Source organism: Leguminivora glycinivorella, chromosome 5 (assembly GCF_023078275.1).
Source record: "Leguminivora glycinivorella isolate SPB_JAAS2020 chromosome 5, LegGlyc_1.1, whole genome shotgun sequence".
Lineage (NCBI taxonomy): Eukaryota > Metazoa > Arthropoda > Insecta > Lepidoptera > Tortricidae > Leguminivora > Leguminivora glycinivorella.
Genome location: NC_062975.1, coordinates 312,070 through 335,705, shown reverse-complemented (window position 1 = coordinate 335,705; position 23,636 = coordinate 312,070). Strand labels below are relative to the sequence as shown.

The following is a 23,636-nucleotide window of genomic DNA, read 5'->3' as shown; positions in this document are numbered from 1 at the left end:
GGAATTATTTATAGACGAAAAAGAGAAACGTCATGGGATATGACAAGTATGACATGGCTTTCAGTCAGCGTGGTTGACAAAATTGGGTGGACCGAATATCTCCGTCTTCTGGCGCGTCGTTTCAACCGTCGGTATAATATCACCGTTAAAATTGTTCCTACGTCCATCTTCGACAAATGTAAGAAATCTACTGACTGAACCATATAGTGGTCGTGGCAACGCGCGTTCAACGCTCGGCAAGCGCGTGTCATGTGAACACTATACAAAAATTTTGCGCGCGTTCAACGCGCGTTGAACGCTTGTCATCTGAACGTACCCTAAAAAGGCAACACTGCAAAAAAACTACATCGAATGTGGTAAATTGCCAGTACATTTACTGGCCAGAGTGGCCAGCATCTAATAACTGGCCACCATAAATTAAAAATTAATTATCTTTACCTGCAAACAGAGTTAATTTAATATTACAATTACTATTACCACATCTCAGTAACTGGCCACGTTATGCTAAAAGGAATTTATTACTGGAAGGGGGGCAGCTTCTGTCAATTTACCTACCTTGGAGTTAACAGCTGGGTCCACTCTAATCAACCAGCCTCGCGTCCGTGCGCGTGCGTTTGCCTCGCCGGGCCAATTCTCGGCAAGATTACCCTCAGTCAGCTGTTCAAATAGCGCTGCTTCGATCGAAATTGTTTTGCGGTATTATAATACCCATTTATCGTATGAATCCACTTCTACCAATGTTCTGTTAAATTAGCTGCCTATAGATCATAACGCAAGGTGTGGCTTATTCTCAATAATGGGATATTGTCAAGTAAGCCATTGTCGTTGTACCTGCAACTAGCAGAAATTATTTTGTTGAATAAAATATATATTTTGTTTAAATTGTACCCGTTTCATTATTTTCCAATGAAACCTGCACGGGTAGCATGGTCACGCGATAGACGATAAAATATCAGGCCGTCCCTATCGCACTACTAGTAAGTGCGATAGGGACGGCCTGATGTTTTAGCATTTATCGCGCGACCATGCCTGCCTGATATTTCACCCTGTAATGTTCTAAATCTGCTACAAATGACCACCAAAGAAAATTCAACACAATTTATAGGAACAGACTGTTTTTTGATCTTTTCTTTGTTTCATTCCATGATTTCATTTGATATGAAAGAAAAATAATTCGACTCTATTTTCTAACTTTCAACTTCAATTGCCAAATTTTCCTTGGATGGTGGGCCACTATACAATCATTTTCTGAAGTCTCATAGCTCATAGCATAGCAAATGAGTTAACTGCAAATAGGTAATATAAACTCTAAAGGTTAACCCTCATGAAAAGTTGCCAAACGCTCTTCTATGGATTATGCCGAATGTCAAATGGTTTTAGGGTTAAGGCATATCCAATTATTGATAAAAATGTTTTACCAATCCAATGGGAACTCATTGAAATGAAACAAGAAACTTAATAAATATAATTTATTTACAGCTTCCGCCGTCCCCGTTACAAAAGTCTGCACACACTCGCGAACATTCGCGCGAGCACACTCACACACACAACTTATCGCTAGCGCCGCCGCGGCGACCGACACTTTTCACTCGCGAACATAGTAACTCTTACAAATTATACCTCGTGCGTTGAATGATGGTTCCTGTGACAGTTCAGTTTTAGGTAGAAATGGAGATGTTACAACACATGTTCGTAGATATATTTACTTAGAGGAATATAATATTTATAGTTTATAAAAATACATTTAACCATACCGCTAAACGTGCCACCAAAAGACACCTGAATTCGACGCTGAGATATTATATAGTTGTCAAAACATGACTATACATTGCATCAACTAGAGAGCGAGGTAGCTGTTTGATTGCAATATTTTACTAATAAATGCACATGTGTTCACGAAAGGATATGCTAGCTTATCTACTGAATGGCTGTCATATCACAATATGACAAATACGGTCGTCGCGGCCAGCGGTATTTACTTGAAGTCCATAATTTCATATAACAACAATTATTATAAATTTTCGTGATTATAAAAGAACATAAATTAAGAAAAACTTCATTGTGACAATACAAAGGGTTATACATAATTTCTATCATATGAAGTTATGGAATACAGCACGGGAAGCATGGTCGCGCGATAGACGATAAAATATCAGGCCGTCCCTATCGCACTTATAAATAGTGCGATAGGGACGGCCTGCTCTTTTATCGTCTATCGCGCGACCATGCTTCCCGTGCTGATATACTTAGGTGACAATAAGGAAAACTTATTTCATTACAATAATTTCATTAAGGATGGGTGAAATTATTCTACATACGCGATTTAAAGAACCTTAAGAACTATTAACTGGGACCTAACATAGGCAATACGCAGGCGATACGTTAAATAATTTCACATTTTGCGATCCATAGAAAATATTGAACAGTATTTTGCAATTGTAGAATAAAAACGAATGAGTTGTGAACTTAGAACACCAAATAAAATAAGTAGGTACAATCTTGTTTCAATCAAAACAATGTTTAAAATAGTTTAAATTACATTGACGTAACTATACCTCGTTTTATATATAAAATTTGACTGAAAATTGCTGCGAGCTGTAAAAAGTTTTTTCAATAAAAAAAAATACTATTCATGATATATGATCGCTTTCTAATTCAAAATATGCTCAATATTTTTTACATTATAATTAACATTTACGACACAGAAATAATCGGTCGTAACCCCTATGTCAAGGAGACAGGGTTAGTTAGTCGTGTCGGCACAGCTCCAGGCTACACTATAGCAGGGATCACCAAATGCCGGCCCGCCGACCTACCTAATGTGGGCCGCGTTTCGTCGCACTGCCGATGCCGTCCGGAACGGACCGATGTGGTCGTGTTATACTTCCAATCGGGGCGCCCGTAGATACTAATCGGTGACTCCTGGTTTATAGTAAAGGACAGTTTTACAGTTCGTCGTGGTCCTCGGCGGGAACCTCCTCGGCGTCGTCAGCAGCGTCGTCGTGGTCGGCGGCGGCGTCGAGGTCGTCCTCGTCGGGCGCGGCGCCGGCCGGCACGCCGAGCGCCTGCGCCAGCATCAGCTCCACGGACTCGGCGAATTCCACCGCTTGCCCTTCTTGCAGCATGAAGCCGGACCTGGGGAGAAATTATTTGGTTCAAAGTCTTAATTGGAAAAATGGTCTAGAAAATTAACGAGAGAGCTTTTTTGAACTGTCTATTTATTACACTACACTTTTATATGATATTCCGGTAGACTGTATAAGGTCAGGGCGATCTTATTCGAGCTGAAACGGTGACTGCCAACGTAGAGCTACGCTACGAAAGAGTCTACCGTTGTCCCGTACAAACGCGATTGTTTTGCAAACTAGCCGGTGTAAACGGATATTTTTCCAAGGCAATATGAAGAGCACAGAAAAATGATCATCTGCTTCTAACGCCAAAAGAACACGAAATACAATTCGCCGAATATTGAACTACACACAAAGCCAGTGATCCAAAAAGATGGAAACAGGTGATGACTGCAAGCAAACCAGACAGATTTAAACAGATTTCAAGAGTCGTTCATAGGTTACGTTGATCGCTTTTGCATCAGGCCTTATGTGGTATTAAAAAGAAAAACAAATGCTTTTTGCTATTTACCTGAGTGCAGCAGTGCGGTAGAGCGACATGGCGGCCAGCTTAGTGGCCGGGTCGTCAGGGGCGTCGTTGACCCTCCGGAGCAGTTCCTGCACGAGCGGGTGCCGAGGGTTGATCTCCATCATCTTCTTCTGGGACAGGTGGTGCTTGCGCTGCGCGTCATCAGCCTGGAAACAATAAAATAATGTTGTAATGTGGGACACGCGAACTTAATGAACACCATTAGGACGAGAAAGGTTGCCTATTTGGGACACATTTTTAGACACCCCAGAGGGTGTGGCAAGGTAACATCCGTGAATGGACTGAAATCGAAGATGACGATGAGCTTTTCAACCACGCCAAAGATAGGGAAAAATATGCGGCGCTCACTGACAACCTTCACTAATTGGAGGCACTTGAAGAAGAAGAATGTGTGTGTATTCATCGTCATAATGATTTGGCAGAACCTCGGAAAACTGGTCTAGCTTTGCCTAAAGATGTAACAGTAAGACAAACTTGGCCAGCACCTTGGACATTGTGAGGTCGGATCTGCTTCTAAAGCCTCCTGTATGAGCGTTAGAGAGCGCTAATCGCTCCATGTTGCCGGTCCAACCGAACACGGTAACCACAAAAGCCGCAGAAGTATTGGCCAGACGCTTGGAGACACCCAACTACTTGGTGAGGTTGAAACTGCTTCTAGAGCCTCCTGCATCAGTCTCACCTTGGAGACAGCAGCACGAGAGATGAACTGCTTCAGTCTTACCTTCTGATGAGCGTTGGAGAGCGCCAGGCGCTCCATGTTGCCGGTCCAGCCGAACACGGTAGCCACCAGGGCAGCAGGAGACTTGGCCAGACGCTTGGAGACAGCAGCACGAGAGATGAACTGCTTCTAGAGCCTCCTGCATCAGCCTCACCTTCTGATGAGCGTTGGACAGCGCTAGGCGCTCCATGTTGCCGGTCCAACCGAACACGGTAGCCACCAGGGCCGCAGGAGACTTGGCCAGACGCTTGGAGACAGCAGCACGAGAGATGAACTGCTTCTAGAGCCTTCTGCATCAGTCTTACCTTCTGATGAGCGTTGGAGAGCGCCAGGCGCTCCATGTTGCCGGTCCAGCCGAACACGGTAGCCACCAGGGCAGCAGGAGACTTGGCCAGACGCTTGGAGACGGCTGCATGAATGATGAACAGCTTCTAGAGCCTTCTGCATCAGCCTCGCTTTCTGATGAGCGTTGGACAGCGCCAGGCGCCCCATGTTGCCGGTCCAACCGAACACGGTAGCCACCAGGGCCGCAGGAGACTTGGCCAGACGCTTGGAGACAGCAGCACGAGAGATGAACTGCTTCTAGAGCCTCCTGCATCAGCCTCACCTTCTGATGAGCGTTGGACAGCGCCAGGCGCTCCATATTGCCGGTCCAACCGAACACGGTAGCCACCAGGGCCGCAGGAGACTTGGCCAGACGCTTGGAGACAGCAGCACGAAAGATGAACTGCTTCTAGAGCCTCCTGCATCAGCCTTGGCCAGACGCTTGGAGACAGCAGCACGAGAGATGAACTGCTTCTAGAGCCTCCTGCATCAGCCTCACCTTCTGATGAGCGTTGGACAGCGCCAGGCGCTCCATGTTGCCGTTCCAACCGAACACGGTAGCCACCAGGGCCGCGGGAGACTTGGCCAGACGCTTGGAGACAGCAGCACGAGAGATGAACTGCTTCTAGAGCCTCCTGCATCAGCCTCACCTTCTGATGAGCGTTGGACAGCGCCAGGCGCTCCATATTGCCGGTCCAACCGAACACGGTAGCCACCAGGGCCGCGGGAGACTTGGCCAGATGCTTGGAGACGGCTGCATGAATGATGAACAGCTTCTAGAGCCTTCTGCATCAGCCTCGCCTTCTGATGAGCGTTGGACAGCGCCAGGCGCTCCATGTTGCCGGTCCAACCGAACACGGTAGCCACCAGGGCCGCAGGAGACTTGGCCAGACGCTTGGAGACAGCAGCACGAGAGATGAACTGCTTCTAGAGCCTTCTGCATCAGTCTTACCTTCTGATGAGCGTTGGACAGCGCCAGGCGCTCCATGTTGCCGGTCCAGCCGAACACGGTAGCCACCAGGGCCGCGGGAGACTTGGCCAGACGCTTGGAGACGGCTGCATGAATGATGAACAGCTTCTAGAGCCTTCTGCATCAGCCTCGCCTTCTGATGAGCGTTGGACAGCGCCAGGCGCTCCATGTTGCCGGTCCAACCGAACACGGTAGCCACCAGGGCCGCAGGAGACTTGGCCAGACGCTTGGAGACAGCAGCACGAGAGATGAACTGCTTCTAGAGCCTTCTGCATCAGTCTTACCTTCTGATGAGCGTTGGACAGCGCCAGGCGCTCCATGTTGCCGGTCCAGCCGAACACGGTAGCCACCAGGGCAGCAGGAGACTTGGCCAGACGCTTGGAGACGGCGGCGCGAGTGATGTATTGGTTAAGTTGCTGGTCGAGCCACTTGGTAAGGGGCTGGAACTGCTCCTTGTAGGATTCCCAGCGCTCCTTCTGTTGTTCACCTGTGAAATAATCACATGTTTAATAAGTATTCGTTATAAGTTATAAACTCTCCCTGATTTTGGTAACAACTAGAGATTGTGTGAAGAGGGTTGACTGGTCGGCTCGCAATGTGGTGATGGTGGCAATTTGGCAAAGCAGGCGATGTGCCAAAATCACAGAAAAATAAGTTTCTGTTTTTGCCTCAAATACGCTCTATCCCCATCATCAAACCCAGCTAAAATCATTCAAAAGCTAGTCTTATCTTATATTTGTGGGGGCTCTTACTACCACATCTACCCATTGAGATATTTTGTGCAATTGCTACGATCTGAGGATCCTTCAGATATTCGGTGGCCGTATCATGGTCGTGTTTTTTGTAACTTGTCATATCATGTGTCACTTTCGCACTTACATATTTATTAGAACGTGACAGACATAGTGACAAAACTGACAAATGATAGACAGCCGTCCATCTTAGCCCTACTGGAGCTTCTCGACTATCTCCATGTGTTTGATGATGAGGCTCATTGGTAGCTTTCTGAAGTCCTTTGGTTCCAGGTAACCTGTTCTGTTCCAAAGTGGTTGATTGTTTGGTACTCACTCTCGTTGACGTCGAAGATCTCCTTGGCGACGTTCTGGAACTTGTGGCCGTCGTACTCGGGCAGCGCGCCGAGGCAGTACTCGTCCACCGCCTCGGTCAGGTACAGCACCTCGTACCCGGAGCGGACCAGGCGCTCGGCGAACGGGGACTTCTCCACCTGGAGTCAAATGTTACTGTTTAACTATAAACTTATAGTCACATTGCTAAGTACCTAATATACAAAGAAAAACGTCAATATGGTTTCTATTTATTGATTGAAATACCAAAAAAATATCACTTAGGATAAAAATGAATAATAAAGGGCCCATATGAGTTCCTTGAGGTGCACCCGAAATTATATGACAAGCAAACATTAGAACCTGAGATATACTAACATTGGTTTGAGGTAGGCCCTCAGGTATCTTGTATTTCTGGTAGTGCAACGTGAATTTCACATGATTTTGTTTGTATTGTAAAGAATGAAAATGGTTTACCGTATCGAACGCTTCTGAAAAATCGGTCAAGACGTAAACATACAGAGTATTCATTTCTTAACAGGCTATAACGTCCACAATCGCTGGTATTAAGCTCAGAATAAATTGGACAATAAAAAAATACTGCCATCAGTTTCACCCAAGACTTCCTTCAGACATCAACCCTAATTACAATGGTGCAAAATTTCGCTGACTATAGTGGTCTTGGCAAGTCGAGCTTACACAGAGCATCAACTGAGTTTGAATCATGTGTTACCTCAGCACGGCTGGCGCCGGCGATGTAGTAGATGTGGTTCTGGCCCTTCTTCATACGGGACACGTAGTCCGCCAGGAACGTCATGGATTCCGACGCGGAGGAGTGGAAGCGCAGCAGCTTGGCGAGACGAGCGCGGTTGGATGGGTCCTCCATTACTCCCAGCTTGATACTGCAAACAAACAATAGTTTCATAGTATTTTAACATCATCAAGTTCAAACTAGGGCTCACGATCGCTTGCGGGGTTCGTGTACCACGCCAAGGGCCCGTTCTAGAGATTCGCGAATTCGAAGAACAAGAAGTTTTTCGCGATTTGTGACTTTTCTAGCTGGAAATTCTTTTTTGGTCCCATACAAGCTTTTGATCCTAGACAGAAATGGGATCGATTAGCGTAAAAAAAAGTTAGTCAAAAATGCCCTTTTTCTCGCACCGTGTGTTTTTTTAAAACTGTAAATGCCATTTCTCATCAATTTGAAATCGAGGGAAGGTCTTCTTAGACCAGTTTGGCGTAGGACCACGGAATCTCATACCTGACCCGCTATCAAAATACACCCTGTATCTCAGCAAAAACCCATTAGGAAATCGCGACACGGAAATGGAGATGTATTTGTCTAGGACATACTATTCGAAGAGGGGAAATAAATAACGTTCGAGCTCGTGAAGGCCCAGCGCACCTTTGGGGTGCCTTAGGACTACAACAACTTCAAAGCTTATGACTTACTTGGTGGAGTACTCCTTCCAGAAGCCTTCATACTCGTCGTCCGAGATCTTCTTGAGCATGTCCAGGGCCTTGCGGACGAGCTTCTTCTTGATCACCTTGATCAGCTTGTGCTGCTGCAGCGTCTCCCGGGACACGTTGAGGGGCAGGTCGTCCGAGTCAACCAGTCCCTGTGATCAAAACAAGTTATTAATTTACACGAAAAACAGGATGCCGTGTAATGTGTCCTTCTCATACTGGCCTTTACACTCCAAGCTGGTGGCTGTTACACTCCAAGAGACAAAGAACAGTTTTTGCAGCATAATCCTAAATTCTCATTGAGACAGAATAACGTCTGTGACAAAGGCTACATTATAGGCCAGCATGCATCGGGCTCAGGATCGAGTGGCGTGGAGACAACTGGTGAAGACTGTCCACATTCGTCTCGTCCCTCGGCCATGAGGATATGACAAAGAAGAATGTAAGTTGAACACCATCTTAAGCCTAACGTAACCACAGAATATATAATAGTACAAGTACAGAAGGCTCACTCCTTTGATGTTCACAAAATGCCGCCATTCTAAATTATTTTATTACCTACATTAACAAACGGACCCGACATTGAATTCTAATGCGCCGCGCGAAGGTCGGCCGCGGACTCGCGGCCGCCGGCACGTAGTTGTAGCGCGGCGATAGAATCGCAGAGTGAGCCGCCGCTGACGTAACGAGGTTTGCTGCTGGATTGGCTGTCCATAGGTTTCTACATTAGACACCGCGTTAATCTTTGACTACACTTGACAGATCATACCTGGATGAATGCGAGGTAGTTGGGCATGAGGTCGTTGAACTCGTCGGTGATGAACACTCGGCGCACGAACAGCTTGATGTGGTCAGTCTTGGAGCCGTAGCGGTTGAAGGAGTCAGCGGGCTGCGCGCGCGGTACGAAGAGGAGCGCGCGGAACGAAACCTCACCCTCGGCGACGAAATGGGCCCTGCGGTCAACACACAATGTTAATAATACTAAGAGGGAAACTGGCGGGGTCGCCATGTGATGTAAGGTTGTATAAGAAACCAGATTAGTTGATATGTCGATATCAGATGATTGTCAATTTTATTCTAAGATTTGACCATGACATTGAAATAACGTAACCATAAGATTTAATGTGGAGGTTAACCCTTATTAATGCTATTAAGGGTTAAGCATGAGAAAACTCTGTATTTACTTTGCTGTAAGCTGTAAGACTGCGTTTTTGTGTGCAAGAACGCTACTAAACTTCTTTCTCTCTAATTTGCGCTATATTTGAGTGATTTCTGACACAATCTGTGCTTCATAAATATACATAAAGATCAATGAGGAGGCACACTCAAAGATTATGACAGATGGCGCCACCTTATTAGTCCATTGCACAGATAAAGAATTTCATACGTGAGAGCGTGAAAATGATATTTGTTTTCTCTCTCACACATATGAATGACAGTGACATGCCTGGACACTTGCACAGGCGCCGCCTGGCGGGATAAAATGTCAGTGTGCCTCCTCAATGGAAAAAACCTAAAGAACAAATGGAAGGATCTTTATCAAGTAAATTAAAAAGTCAAGTTACTTAATTTACCAGTGGAGGAATGGTGTCTTTGGAGTCTTTGGACTCCTTGGTGATAGACGGGTGGGTCCAGATGAGTTGATGTAGCTGAGTAGCTGACTTACTTGGCAAGAGGCGGGCTGGTGTCCTTGGTGAGGGACTTGTAGAAGGTGATGTACTCCTCGTCGGAGACCTCGGCGGGCTTGCGGGTCCAGATGGGCTTGTTGTCGTTCATGAGCTCCCAGTCCCACACGGTGCGCTCAGTCTTCTTCTTCTCCTTCTTCTCTTCAGTCACATCCTCAACCTGACAAGCGAATGGTCATTTTAATAGATTGACAGTCACTTATAAATTCAGTGTGTTAAAAACTCCTTAGTATAAGGACGACACAGTAGTTAATTTCCGGCAGCGGCGACGCGAAAGGTACCTACATTTTGCATATTATTCTTATCCACGTTTATCCAAATCCGCTTGCATGTGTTGCGTACGTACACGACGCGCTTGTGTGCACCCCGCGCGGCGTACGTTTGTTAGAAGAGTTATTACTGCTTTATACTGTGGTGCCACTAAAGCGTCGCAAACCTTTGAGAACACTAACTACCTAAAAAAGGAGCAAAATTGTAACGGATTGGTACCATAGAGGTTGAACACGGCGCCAGAAAAAACCTCAAACAAGACGGAAGGATGAACTCAAACTAACAGCGGGCCCGAACTGGAGAAAAGTGGCCGACGACAGACCCCAATGGAAAAAGCTAGAGGAGGCCATTGCCAAGCGGATTCAGAAAGAAGGGGATGATGAGAGTGATGATTACCTGAGCGTCCTCATCATCTCCAGCAGGGGCGGGCTCATCAGCCTCCTCTTCTTCAACGGTCTCGGTGCGCGAGGCCCACAGGTGGATGGGGAAGTTGATGAACTGCGAGTACTTCTTCACCAGCGCGCGGATGGTGTCCGGCTGCAGGTAGTCGGCGGCTTCTTCCTTCAGGTGGAGCCTGACGAAAATATAAATGTTAGTCAAATGTGTAGATACTTTCAGAGCTTTTTCCAAATTTCTTATGTTTGACTAAGTTTATGACATTGTTTAGAGACCATGGTAACGCATCACTGAACAGAATGGCCGAGTACTAGTACAACTTGGCCATCCTGATCGTAGATGCGTCCAAAATATCTATTTATAAAATACATGACGACAAGGTACGTGAGTGCCTCGGTTGAGTGTGTTCCCTCTTGGGTCAGGAACCACGCTGAAGGAGTGGCGTCACTCTCTCAGACATGCTGGCCATCGACATTGTGCTTTAAGACCATAGTGACGCATCACTGATCAGGATGGCCGAGTTGCTGTAACTTGGCCATTCTGAACGTAGGCGCGTCCCCGTTGACTATCTTTACGGCCCGGCCACGACATTGGTGTAAGCGCGACAGCGGTGAGCGGCAGCCATACGTGCGAATGAAAAGTCCCATCGCTGTGTCTCGCTCCAATGTATGGCCGCCGCTCACCGCTGTCGCGCTTAGACCAATGTTGTGGCTGAGCCGTTAAGGTACTTGGGCCGTTTTTTTTTTTTTCAAAGTCGTCCACCCCACTTTTTTGTAACATGGGTATTTCAATCCTGATAGGAGAAAAAAAAGTCCCAAGATTTCCATATAGATTTTTTCAAACCTTCCATTCCGTTACCGCCATACAAAATGTATGAAAAAATGGTAACGGAATGGGAAAACAACCTTGGGACACTTTTTTTTCTCCTATTAGAATTGAAAGAGCTCGCGATTCTAAGTGGAAACCACATAAAAAAATCCAAATCCAAAAAAAGTGGGGTGAACATTGAAAAAAAATGGCCCACTTACGTGATGTGGGTGCCTCGCTTGAGAGTATTTCCCCTTGGGTCAGGAGCCACGCTGAAGGAGTTGGCGTCGCTCTCCCAGACGTGCTGGTCGTCGTCGTTGTGCTTGGAGACGACGGTGACGCGGTCAGCGACGAGGAAGGCCGAGTAGAAGCCCACGCCGAACTGCCCGATCATGTCGTTCATTTCTTGCGCGCCACTCTGTGAAGTTTAATGATACTGTTATTTAAAATTCTCAATTCTGGTAGATCTTGATTACACTTAAGTGAAGATTTAAATGTAAACTTTTAAACATTAAGGTACCTACTGTAAAACGATAAATCGGAAGAATTTACGGTGTCGTCGATATCTTGAATTCGTCCCATTTTCTAACGCATAAACCGGAGTAAGAAGATAAACAACAAATATGATGAACGGCGACAAGGATTATTGACGAAAGGCAAGAATGAAGAATGAGTCACGAAAGCAGAATGTGATGAACTTAAGAACTTGACAAAATACGAATGGGACAGGTCAATTTGATAGTACTTTAAGCTATGGCATGTTACCTTTTCAACGTCCTGCATCTTGGACAAGAAGTCAGCCGTGCCGGACTTTGCAATGGTTCCGAGATTGTTGACCAGGTCGTTCTTGGTCATTCCTAGCCCAGTGTCGATGATGTGCAGCAGGCGTCGCTCCGCGTCCGCCTTGATGCGGATACCGAGCTCCTCCGTCGCGTCCAGCACCTTGCGGTCTGTGAGGGACAGGAGACGGATCTTGTCGAGCGCGTCTGATGCGTTGGAGATCAATTCTCGGAGGAAGATCTGGGGACAAAGATTTAGTTCATATTTGAACTTGTTTTAGGCAGTGTCCTTGGGACAAAAATAATGTTATATAAACACATACATACATACATACATACAATCACGCCTGTATCCCATAAAGGGGTAGGCAGAGCACATGAAACTACTAAAGCATCAGTGCCACTTTTGGCAAATAAGGGGTTGAAAGAAAACGAAACTGTGACATTGCAGTGTTATATAGAAAAAAAGGTTTTACTCAATATCACTGCATACAACATTAGTAGAATAGAAAGTATTTTAGCTATGAAGATGAGAAAGGCATCTTGAGAGGTCGCAGCATGTGACAACAGATTCAGTCTTCAATCACGTCAAATAAATGTTGATCGAACGGTTACAATGACGCTTGACTTGGTCCAAATATGTAGACTTGAATATCGATTGTACAGTAAGTAACTTGATACCGTTCTGACTGACAAGATTCCCTTTCTGATGAAACAGCATCAAATAGTTTACCTCCTTGTTGCGGTAGAGCGAGTTGATGATGAGCTTCATCATGCGGTTGACCTCGGTCTGGAAGGTGTGGTTGGAGGCCTTAGCTCGGAGCTCGGCCAACTGCGCGGGGCTCAGCCCGTCTGGGTTGATCGCCTCCGCTTCGCGCGCTACTGCCTCCGCGTCTGAAATTAAATGAGGATATTTGGAAATAGCATTTTTGTGTGAGAAGTGTAACAACTGTTTAGAACATGTATAAACCGTAGTGCATGAATATCCGCTTATGTAAGTGTTGGTAAAGGATCAATATAAAAAATACGAAAGGATAAACAATTCAATTATTTTAACAATATCTGGGCAACCGAGCTTCGCTCGGTTCTGTTTTGTATCCTTGACATGTGTCGCCATCTAGTTCAAAAATGAATAGTACCTACATCGAGCGAAAGAATTCTCAGCCTTAACAACACAACTACTCCACACGAGATGGCGCGCATTTCGCCACAAAAACTCAAATAGTGTATTTTCTATTCGTTTTAGCCTTGACCTGTGTCGCCATCTAGTGTTTGCAATAAATAGTACTTACATCGACCGAAAGAATTCTGTCTTAACAGTACAACTACTGCACACGAGATGGCGCGCGAAGAAAAACGCATGAAAACTCGAAAATTCGCGTTTTCCGGGACCTAAGGATAAGTTAGACCGATTTTTCACCCCCAAAAACCCCCACATAACAAATTTCTGCGAAATCGTTAGAGCGGTTTCCGAGATCGTCAGTGTAAATAAATATATATATAAATAAATATACAAGAATTGCTCGTTTAAAAGTATAAGATTTACTTCACCCGTTCGTTCCATTCGTTTCTTCATCTATATGTGTTTTAACAGTTAGAATGTAATTTATTGAGTAGATTTAAATAACAGTGCATAAGTCGTGTATTTCATAACTTTCATAAGCAATTACAAATCACCTTCTTCGACATGCTGATATTATTTTCTTGAAAACTAACAAATGTTAAAAACTTTATGAATCCAACTTTATAGTGGCAATACGCATGCGTGCCTGTCGTCGTAGCGTAGCGACGTCCATTGATCCAACATACTCGTACAAAGTTTCGAAAGCAATAGAATATTGTTTGATCAAATACTGTATTTCAATTATCAGAACGCGGACATTGTAAGATCCCAGTAAAGAACTTGAAATTACCGCCCTGCAACTAGAAAAAGTTCAGTAACTCGAAGTCGACTACCGTCAAATACCATATTTTCGACCTATTTAACTAGTTCGCGCAATTTCTGACTTTATCGATATGTCATCGCCCGAGACAAGTTCCCGCGCCAGCCCTAAGCGGCGCCCGCCGCCTCCACCAGTGCCCTCGAGCTCACCGGTGCGACACCCGCGCTCCTTCAAGCTTCGCTTCGCGGCCCAGCGCGTGCCGGGACACTCAAACCAGTCCGCCGTCCGCCCGCTTAAGCTACGTAAGAATTTAAACGTTCACGAGCATTCTGAACAGCTTGGCTTGGCTAATCTATCTTGTCAATGACAAGTTGTCATCGCCCCAGGCGAGGGGCCTTAAGCAGCGCCCTCTGGGTCCTCAGTGCCACACCCAGTTTTGTTTCGCGGCTTAACGTGTGCTACTAAGGTACTCATTTTCTCAAGATCTTGTATACAGTGTGAAGACTGTGAAGTATCTTTTCGCAATAAATCTTGTCTCAACCATTTGTGTCATCAATGAAGAATGGTGTTCTCTCGATGGGTGAAAGACCAAATTAAATTATTTCATATGAAATATTTTAATTTGTGTTTTTTAGTAGACATACTACTATTATTGTAACTATAATCTGAAATTGGGTGAAAGTAAGTTTTTAGGTTCGTTGAACTAAAGTCAATGTAGTGTCATCAGCCAAATAAAAATGTATTTGGGGATACTGTCTGTAATAAATTTATTTGGTGATATAAACAAAGTTTAATAAGCACATGTTTTAAGATTTTAAGCAAAATGTGATGGATTTGAGATTAACCTATAAAGAAATTTATGACCAATTGTATTAATGTTTATGAAATCAGTGTTATGCGAGCATACGTGTACGTGTTACGACTGTTAATCCAAGATAACACGGTCAAATCAGAACGAGTTTATGAGAATTTTAATGTACAATTTCCTTCAAGGACGAATATAAAGTTATACCGTTTTGTCTAAAATTGACAAACGGCATGTACTCTTAGATTTATCTACAGCTTACTAAAAATTTTCATCTGAAATCTCAACAGACGCTGGTAAAAAGATCCCTGACTTGAAACATAAGGACCAGTAACTACTGGAAAGCCATGTACATATATCTCAAATCAAAATATTTTATGTATCCTTTGTCTTCGCCACTGAGACAATGAAACAACAGCAGACTCTACACACTTTGCATAAACTTAGCATGAAAACTTAGTGTGACCCGATTACATGGTTTTGATGCCTTTTCACCAACAAATAAAATAAATAAAAATTATTGGACATTATTTTCTTACACAGATTGACTGAGTCCCACGGTAAGCTCAAGATGGAACAATAATCTGTGCTCATCACACAAATGCTTAGCTTAGCTAGGCTTAGCAAGCAGGGTCATAACGCTGGGCCAGACCGGTCGTAGCATGAAATCTAATGTTTCCAGCTGCCGTGGTGACGGACAAGTTCTGGCGTCGCACCGGGAGGGAGGAGGCCATGGATGAGGAATCTGAGCAGCGGGCTCTGGACAAAGTGCAAGCCATGTTCCAGATGGGGCCGAGAGAGAAACATGAGAGGCCCGTACAGTCTTCGCATGAGTAAGTATAATAAAGGTATGAAAACTAACAGCTCACAATAGATCAGAAATGGTCACAGTGATACATAAGGCGCTATGAAGCCTTACATTGCCCCTAATAAAGAAGAAGAAGAACAGCTAAAAGCTTCTAATAGGACAAGCTAAGAGGATGCTTGTTCATTCATAAATCAGAGACCCTTTCTACATCTATTCGTCCTTAAAAAAAGCTAATCAAAACCGATCCCGAAAACAATTGTCATTTTTCTTTTCCTTTGGCATTTATCTATAAGAAAAATTTGATTTTGACAGATACGGGTGGTGGGAGTCCTATGCCCCTCAGATCTGGGCAGCTCCGAGGAATGACCGGCGCCTGCACCATGGTCTGAGGGACTCCGCGTGGCTCAAGCTGCGGGCTCGGGAATTAGTGGAGCCGCCACAGCGGAAACGATAGTGTGAAGGCTCATTGAAGGCACATATAGTGCGGGCCCACAAGCTTGTGGAGCCCAAGGAATGGGATAGTTAAAGGAAGCATGGCGCACCATGTTGGGGACTATGTGCGACGGTCTGACAATAGAACAACAATAGTAAATAGTCGCCCCCAGTACAATACTGTAAGAGAGATCACAGTTGTTGAATTTCATTTTGTGAGCACTTTAGTAAGCCTTAGTATTTAAGTAAATAGCTGTATTTTTAAGCAGTTTGGCAGCTTCAATAAGTTCACATGTGTTATCGATGGTGTTGCTGACTCCAAGACTGAATTATTAAAGTTTTGATTGAATATTTATCTTCATTCTTTCTCAAAAACAAAAACTATTCATCAAAATCATTATCTGTTTACCAAATTTGTAATAAGTTAATATTTCCCAAGCAATGTTCCAATAGCACATTAGTAACTATTTATTAATGTGTGATCAGTGATCAGGGTTAACTCAAGAGTTGAAACTTTTTTTGTTTATTTATGAAAATGAAATGAAAATGAAATATTTATTTTTCAAGTAGGCATATTACAATGCGCATATGAACGTCAAATAAAGCTACGCCGGCTCTAACCCTACGCCTTAGCCTCGAGAAGATTTCAGTCCCCCCTCAGTTGGGAGGGGGGTATCCACTATGGGACCGGCAAGAAACTCGGCGGGCAACTTCTTTTCAAAACATTTCATCTTATAATTAACATGCATTAAATAACAAGATACAATTTAACATGCAAACACAGAGGACCTCCTATAGAGTAGCAGTCTTGTATATTTTGTTCGCGATACGAGTCACCAGTGCCAGGGGTGCGAGGAGCGGGCGGGGAATGTGTTAAGCGCGCTGTGATTGGCCGTTTCAAGGACGGCGGGCAGTCGCGCCAGATGAAAGGGACAGTCCCTTTACTGACGCGTAAGTGGCCAATGTAAGTTGACCTATGCCGGCTCTGAATAAATTATAAATATGACTTTTATGTGGAATGTAATGACGTCTGTTTTTAAATTTGAGCTTCTTGTTACCTTTCCACACCATTTCAAACTACAGGTGGACATCTTTAAGACATCAAAATACCCTTTTTCAATTTTTTTACTGCGAAAAACACGCGCTGCTTTCGGGTCTGTTACTTGGTCGCTACTGATCGGGCACGGCGAGCGCCCGCGCTTATATCAGTGCAAATACTAGGAAGGCTGGCGACCGCGAGTCGTCTTGTAATGGATGTCTATAGGGGTTGGTCTGTGCATGCAAAGCATGTATTGCCCTCAATTATCCTCCTATTAATATTTTAGTAAAGGTGGATTACTAGCAGAGGCAATTAAGGAAATATTAATGACCATCTTTATCAGTAAAAGAGATAAGCCGCTGGTAAGTCTGATAAATTAATAAAAGATTAACTGCTTAGTAGAAGGAAGGCCACACAAATCATCATTAAAAATATTCAAATATACTTACAGAACTGAAAGAGACAGCTTTCTTTGCTTTTAATTGGTTAATTATGTATGAATTCAACGCAGAAAAACCAAATTGCATGAAAATATTAGTAGGTATGTAAAAAACTTTAAATAAAATTGTTAAAATGCATGAAATATTACCATATTAATGAATTTTTGTTTAATGTTTACAGTTTTGCCAGAGAGGAATTTCAGAGGTCAACTCATGATTAAAAAATCTACTGATAACAATGTTAAATATTATTTTCTGAATGTAAATATTGCAAAATAAAACCGGCCAAGAGCGTGTTGGGCCACGCTCAGTGTAGGGTTCCGTAGTTTTCCGTATTTTTCTCAAAAACTACTGAACCTATCAAGTTCAAAACAATTTTCCTGGAAAGTCTTTATAAAGTTATACTTTTGTGATTTTTTTCATAATTTTTAAACATATGGTTCAAAAGTTAGAGGGGGGGGGACGCACTTTTTTTTCCTTTAGGAGCAATTATTTCCGAAAATTTTAATATTATCAAAAAACGATTTTAGTAAACCCTTATTCATTTTTAAATACCTATCCAACAATATATCACACGTTGGGGTTGGAATGAAAAAAAAAATCAGCCCCCACTTTACATGTAGGGGGGGTACCCTAATAAAACATTTTTTTTCCATTTTTTATTTTTGCACTTTGTTGGCGTGATTGATATACATATTGGTACCAAATTTCAGCTTTCTAGTGCTAACGGTTACTGAGATTATCCGCGGACGGACGGACGGACGGACGGACGGACGGACGGACAGACAGACAGACAGACATGGCGAAATTATAAGGGTTCCTAGTTGACTACGGAACCCTAAAAATGTGATGCAAATGTTGAATACTGGATATTGATTAAAAAAACTAAGTGCCAGTTCTTTGCATCAACCACTTTTGACACATTATTGTCACGCAACAGATGCCTCTGGAACTTCCCATACAATAAAATTTAACGAATGCTTTAATGGCGACAGACAATTTGATGCAACCAGCCCTTAGATGAGAAAACTAACATAAAATAGCTATAGTGAAGTACACTATTATAGTCATGTTTTTATGAAAACATTCAACTATGTTTTTTTACACATGTAAAGTTTAGCTGGCCTGTAGTTTTTCCAATTCATTTTTATTACTATGTCCTACTTGCAAATGTCTCGTACTCACCAGTTCTAGAGCCTTCTCTTGAAAGACCAAGGTCCGCATCCACGGTCATCTCCTCCACGGTCCCCACGCCTTCCTGCGCCACGGCCCATTCTGGAAACACACACAACTCAGCTAATGCACCTAATCTTACAGGAATATGTCATGAGGGGGGTAGACATGAATGAAAAAATAAGGGCAACATGAATAAGTGGAAGTCGACATGACAAGTAGATGGACGGAGCCCTGGTGAGCACCAGAGCTGAGCGAAAGTTCTAGGTCCATGCCACCCGGCGTCGAACGTCGACCTCTTCAATACGACGACTTGGTAACGGTACTTAACGTATGTTATCAGAATTAAACGGATAACTACACCTTTCTTAATTCATACAAGACTTAAGACTTCAATAGGAACTACAATAGGTACAATCTTTAAGAAAAAAAATCGGTTTGTGCTACGTAGACAAAACGGGGAAGATATTTACCTGAGAGGAACAGGAGACCCAATCCCAACAACAAAAAGTACTTCATTGTTAGATCTCCCTCGCGGGTGATAATGAATAATTCAAAAACTGTATTTTAATGCTAAATTATTTTGCGCCGGTTCACACGAAACAGCAGCGACGCCTTCTTAATGTCTTCGCGATCCGTTTGAAACTGACAGATAGAAGAAAATCAAGAATAAGAAAGGAGGTGATAAACAACTCCGCTTCGCTGGGATTTGCGCAGCGAAGTGACGATTCGATTTGCTGTTGGACCAAAACCAACTTATCTCACTAACAACGAATCACATGATACCACGCCATTCAATTAACCAATAGTAATTATCTTGCCGTGTTTTGTGTCGTTATGTTATTGGTCCATTTAAATAACATTTGGAATGAATGAAAAAGAGTGGAAAAGGTAGATGAAAAGATCCGTGGAAAAGAAAAGATGCGAAAAGTTTTATGCTTTGGCAAATGATTTTATTAAATTAAAAGTTATTATGAATATAAATTACCAAAGAAACTCAATTTTTTTAAGCGTTCTGATCATAGCTATCTTCAAAAACCTCACTATTGACGTCTGTCAGCTGATCTGTCAGTGTCATTAACGTCACTTGTCACAAATGCAAATGTCATGTGCGAATGTGCAGTGAAATCATAGTCATATTTTATTATAAGTTGTGCATTTTGCTATCTATCTCCGAACCCGGATCGATACATCCGTCAACGACGGACAGGTTATAAAGAGCAAGATGGTGCCGGAGTCGGGTCCTCTCGTGTCGACGTCGAAGCGGCGCGTGGTGTACCGGCGGAGCAGCTGGGCCGTGCACGAGTTCGAGGTGTGGAGCGGCGAGCTGGTGTGCCGCGTGTCCGCGCTGCGCATGAAGAGCTCCATGCTGCTGTGGGTCGGCGGCCCGAGCCAGGAGCTGGGAGAGATAGCGCTAGGGCTGCCGGTGTCCGAGCGCGGCGCGCTGGCAACGTCGCTCAGCGAGGAGAAAGCTGGCGACGGCGCAGCCGGCTTGGCGCGGCGGTTGGCCCTCGCCTTGCAGCGTCCGGTGTGGGTGGCTGCGTCTCTACCCTTCGACCGATTTTCAGCTCCACTTATCGCCCGCGGACTAGTCAAGGAGATCAAAAGTCGTCCCGATTTCTTCAAGGAGCCTTGAAGATGTGGTAAATAGGTGAAGAGTGCTGGTGCACAACTTTGGGGAGAGAAATGGGACTGCGGGATGTGATCGGTGTAGTGAGAGCTGTGTCGGTATAGTATTTTGGTCTGTGGTAGAGGACATCTCTAATTATGAATTTACATTAATCCAATCTGACTGTTGTGCACATTTATGAATCTATTTTATGAGTAAGGCTATTTCTCGTTAGAAGTTAATTTATGTAGGTAATTCAACCATTTTGTCATGGTCACCAAGATTGTACCTTATCATTATAAATGAAATAAAGACTAAGTCTCTCTTCCTTTAAATTCATGTATTGTTAGCCATATTGGCATTGTAGTTAGCTGATTAATTAATGTGAATTACCTTTATAATATTCAACATAGTATAGCATACCTATTAGAAACTAATTGTTGTACCATAACCATAACTCTGTCTGTATTCAATCCAATACCATATTCAGTAAGTAATCCAGTCTTTCAGAAATAAATAAAAAATATAATTAACCCCTATTTCTTATTGTTCACGGTTTTGAGTGTTTCCTTTTAATTTTAGTGTACCTGACAAATAGTATCACATCTAAACACATTGGTATTTAGAAAATAAACTATAAACCCAATAATAAATGTTCCATGTCTTGCTAAGAATATATGTCTTACCGTTTTGTAACAATACTTTGCTTGCATATACGAGTATAATGACATTAGACTGTGAATGTGTTAAAATAATCATAAGTGAGCCCGAAAACCTAGAATCTAGTCTAGACCAATCTAGACTAAACTAGGGTTCTTAAGTATCTTTACTAGCGCCATCTTACGAAACTGATTAGAACTGGCGCCACTATCAAAGCTATTGCATAAACTGTACACTTTCGTTTCAAGCAGTTTTAATCCACCACGATAGATGGCGCTACGGGAAACGTTTAGTTACAATTTTGCTTACAATATTTACATTGTATGAAAATATTGTAATCACCGGCAATACATAGATAAGTTTCTCGGGAAAATGGTTCAAAATGTTTAGAGGGCGTGAATCATCCCTTTTATCTCTTTTGTAATTCTGGTACATAAAGGGCAGTTAACGGTTTTTCGATGATAATTATTAGTCCTAGGTGCGCTGTAATAAATTATCATTAAATAAATACGTTAAATTTTCATACAACTAGATATTGGCATAAAAAAAGTTTGTCATAAATGATCCTTTTCTCGCACTCTACACGACATGTTGTTCCCGAACTGTGTAAATGCCAATCTTAATTAATTTAAAATCGAGGGAAGGTCTTCTACGACCTTTTTCGCGTAGCAGCACTGCATCCCGCATCCCTTATCCCTTAACAAAAGACATCTTTATCTCGATGTGCCAGCACTTCGTTTTATCGACACTAGTTTATATTTTTACGAGATAACGAATCTGAATTGGATAACTGTTCTACCTCGTTCCAAATCTCCTTGTATTTAACTTTTCAGGCAATTATAAAAACGGGACTTAATCACGTAAAAGTGTGTCTTCTCTGAAATCCGAGACCACGCTAACAGCGGGCGTCTTTGAAACGTTAGAGATTAGTAATAAACGGAAATTGTGGACCGATTTTCATGAAACATGGCTAAGAACTCTTCCGACTAATTCAGCTTTCAAACAAAAAAAAAACTAAATCTAAATCGGTTCATCCGTTCGGGAGCTACGATGTCACAGACAGACACGTAAAACTTATAACACCCCGCGTCGTTTTTGTGTCGAGGGTTGAAAAAAACCAAAATAATGTTTTGCATTGCAATAATGTTCCTGTAAACTGTATATGAATCTGTTGTACACAATAAAGTGATTACTACTACTACTACTGCATTGCAAGAATAAAGTTTTTACTAAAACACTAGCTTAGAAGTTCCAGACGTTTCCAAAAAAGATAACTAAGCATAGGCAAAGCATAATTCGAGTAAAATCATGTAAATTGGGTTTGGTTCCTTTGATTATGACTGTTAGTAGTGTTAGTGCACAAACAAACGGAACATCAAAGAGAATAAGGATCGATTTTATCGAGTGACCGCACCCGAGCTTTACGACAGTCGTTAAAGTTATATCGACCTCACCTGCCACCTAGCTCTTATCTCCTAACATTCTAGATGCTGTCACCGGCGGCTCAGCGCGCTGTCAAAGGCATTCCTCGGGCTCCGCTGTCGTTACCCGCTATCTGACGGGATCTTTTGTATATTTATCGCCCAAGCCCGGTAGCCGCCTTAAATTCGACGATTTAATACCGCTCATAAACCCGACCCAATAATTCCCTCTTATTGTCTCGATAAATTAGTTTAATTAGGGCGTAAAAAACGTGGCGAGGAATCTAGTGCGCGGTGGGTGGCCACACGACCGCTCTAATTAGTCCGGTCCCCCCGATTAATAACACCAGCCTTTGATAAGGAAAACGCAGGACAACATAAATTTGGATGCAAAAAATCTAAGGTCCTTATCGTGCTGTGGGTTTTATGAGCAATTAACGGCTTTTTTAATTATTGTACAAGTTAATGTTATGATGGTATAGCTTCCTCTTTTATAACCTCGTAAATTATGGGGTGGTTAATAAAATACCTAAAATATTCTCTTCTTGTTTGTGTATGGTATGATGTTGACGGGGACGTCGCGAGGACCCATGGTTTTTCAATACCACGCACATTAAGACGATACGATACAGGTCAATTCTCCATACAAACGCTCTCAACTATTTCCTCCCTGGTTTTTGAAGATAGAGCAATGATTTTTTCAAAACACATTATTATTATTTTTATCTGTGTCGGACCGTTTTGATTTTTTTGCTATTTTTATTTTAAAAGACGCTAGAGCCAATCAAAAATGTCTAAAAACGGCCTTTTTCAATATGGCTCAAAAAAAGGTGTGATACTCAACATCGGTAACAATTAGCCAAAAAATCTAAACGGTCCGACACAGATTATTTCATTGTTATTCAGGTTCTCAAATTTCATTCCGTTTTTAAATAAGTTTTGAAGGAGGAAACAGTCGAGAGCGGAACCTCGATTTTAAAGATTTTTTCGCAATATTTTTTAAATGAGTTGTTCTTAATGGACATATTTTTTTAGATAAATCTAGTAACACTAGTATTAACTGAAATTCCCAAATTGAAAGGGCTCCTTTCCATTTTAGCATTTTCGCTCCCGGAAAGTAGTATTAGTAGGAAAAATGTAAATGGTAATGTTTGGATTGATACTTCCTCGGAGTCGTAACGTAATAGAGTAGGTAGAGCAATCTATTGTACTAATGAAATAGGTAAGTG

At 43.0% G+C, this 23,636-nt stretch overlaps 2 protein-coding genes across 4 annotated transcripts; one reads left to right on the top strand and one right to left on the bottom strand.

Annotated features, from left to right (window-relative positions):
• Nucleotides 1-2,640: 2,640 nt before the first annotated feature.
• LOC125226150 (endoplasmin homolog) lies at nucleotides 2,641-19,373 on the bottom strand. 3 transcript variants are annotated; one of them, XM_048130047.1, is made up of 15 exons: nucleotides 19,191-19,373; nucleotides 18,730-18,819; nucleotides 12,871-13,031; nucleotides 12,124-12,378; nucleotides 11,580-11,776; nucleotides 10,552-10,729; nucleotides 9,867-10,045; nucleotides 8,970-9,153; nucleotides 8,186-8,352; nucleotides 7,467-7,635; nucleotides 6,738-6,894; nucleotides 6,020-6,156; nucleotides 4,681-4,746; nucleotides 3,640-3,803; nucleotides 2,641-3,135 (listed from the first exon to the last, which is right to left on the bottom strand). In XM_048130047.1, exons 1-15 carry the CDS (start codon nucleotides 19,234-19,236, stop codon nucleotides 2,946-2,948), a joined length of 2,340 nt encoding a protein of 779 aa, XP_047986004.1. In that variant the 5' UTR covers nucleotides 19,237-19,373; the 3' UTR covers nucleotides 2,641-2,945. The 3 variants fall into 3 exon arrangements, with proteins under 3 accessions (XP_047986004.1, XP_047986003.1, XP_047986002.1); XM_048130046.1 differs by lacking the exon at nucleotides 4,681-4,746 and adding an exon at nucleotides 5,652-5,733 and having other exon boundaries at nucleotides 6,036-6,156; XM_048130045.1 differs by lacking the exon at nucleotides 4,681-4,746 and having other exon boundaries at nucleotides 5,954-6,156; nucleotides 19,191-19,372.
• On the top strand, nucleotides 13,762-16,401 carry LOC125226151. The gene is made up of 3 exons (XM_048130048.1): nucleotides 13,762-14,322; nucleotides 15,508-15,658; nucleotides 15,946-16,401. Exons 1-3 carry the CDS (start codon nucleotides 14,154-14,156, stop codon nucleotides 16,085-16,087), a joined length of 462 nt encoding a protein of 153 aa, XP_047986005.1. The 5' UTR covers nucleotides 13,762-14,153; the 3' UTR covers nucleotides 16,088-16,401.
• Nucleotides 19,374-23,636: the final 4,263 nt, after the last annotated feature.

Coding starts and splice junctions, on each gene's coding strand:
- LOC125226151 (XM_048130048.1), top strand. CDS start 14,154: ATGTCATCGCCCGAGACAAGTTCCCGCGCCAGCCCTAAGCGGCGCCCG. Junction 14,323..15,507: donor CGTCCGCCCGCTTAAGCTAC/GTAAGAATTTAA, acceptor TAATGTTTCCAG/CTGCCGTGGTGACGGACAAG. Junction 15,659..15,945: donor CCCGTACAGTCTTCGCATGA/GTAAGTATAATA, acceptor TGATTTTGACAG/ATACGGGTGGTGGGAGTCCT.
- LOC125226150 (XM_048130047.1), bottom strand. CDS start 19,236: ATGAAGTACTTTTTGTTGTTGGGATTGGGTCTCCTGTTCCTCTCAG. Junction 18,820..19,190: donor GGGTCTCCTGTTCCTCTCAG/GTAAATATCTTC, acceptor GTGTGTTTCCAG/AATGGGCCGTGGCGCAGGAA. Junction 8,353..8,969: donor ACTACCTCGCATTCATCCAG/GTATGATCTGTC, acceptor TTTTGATCACAG/GGACTGGTTGACTCGGACGA.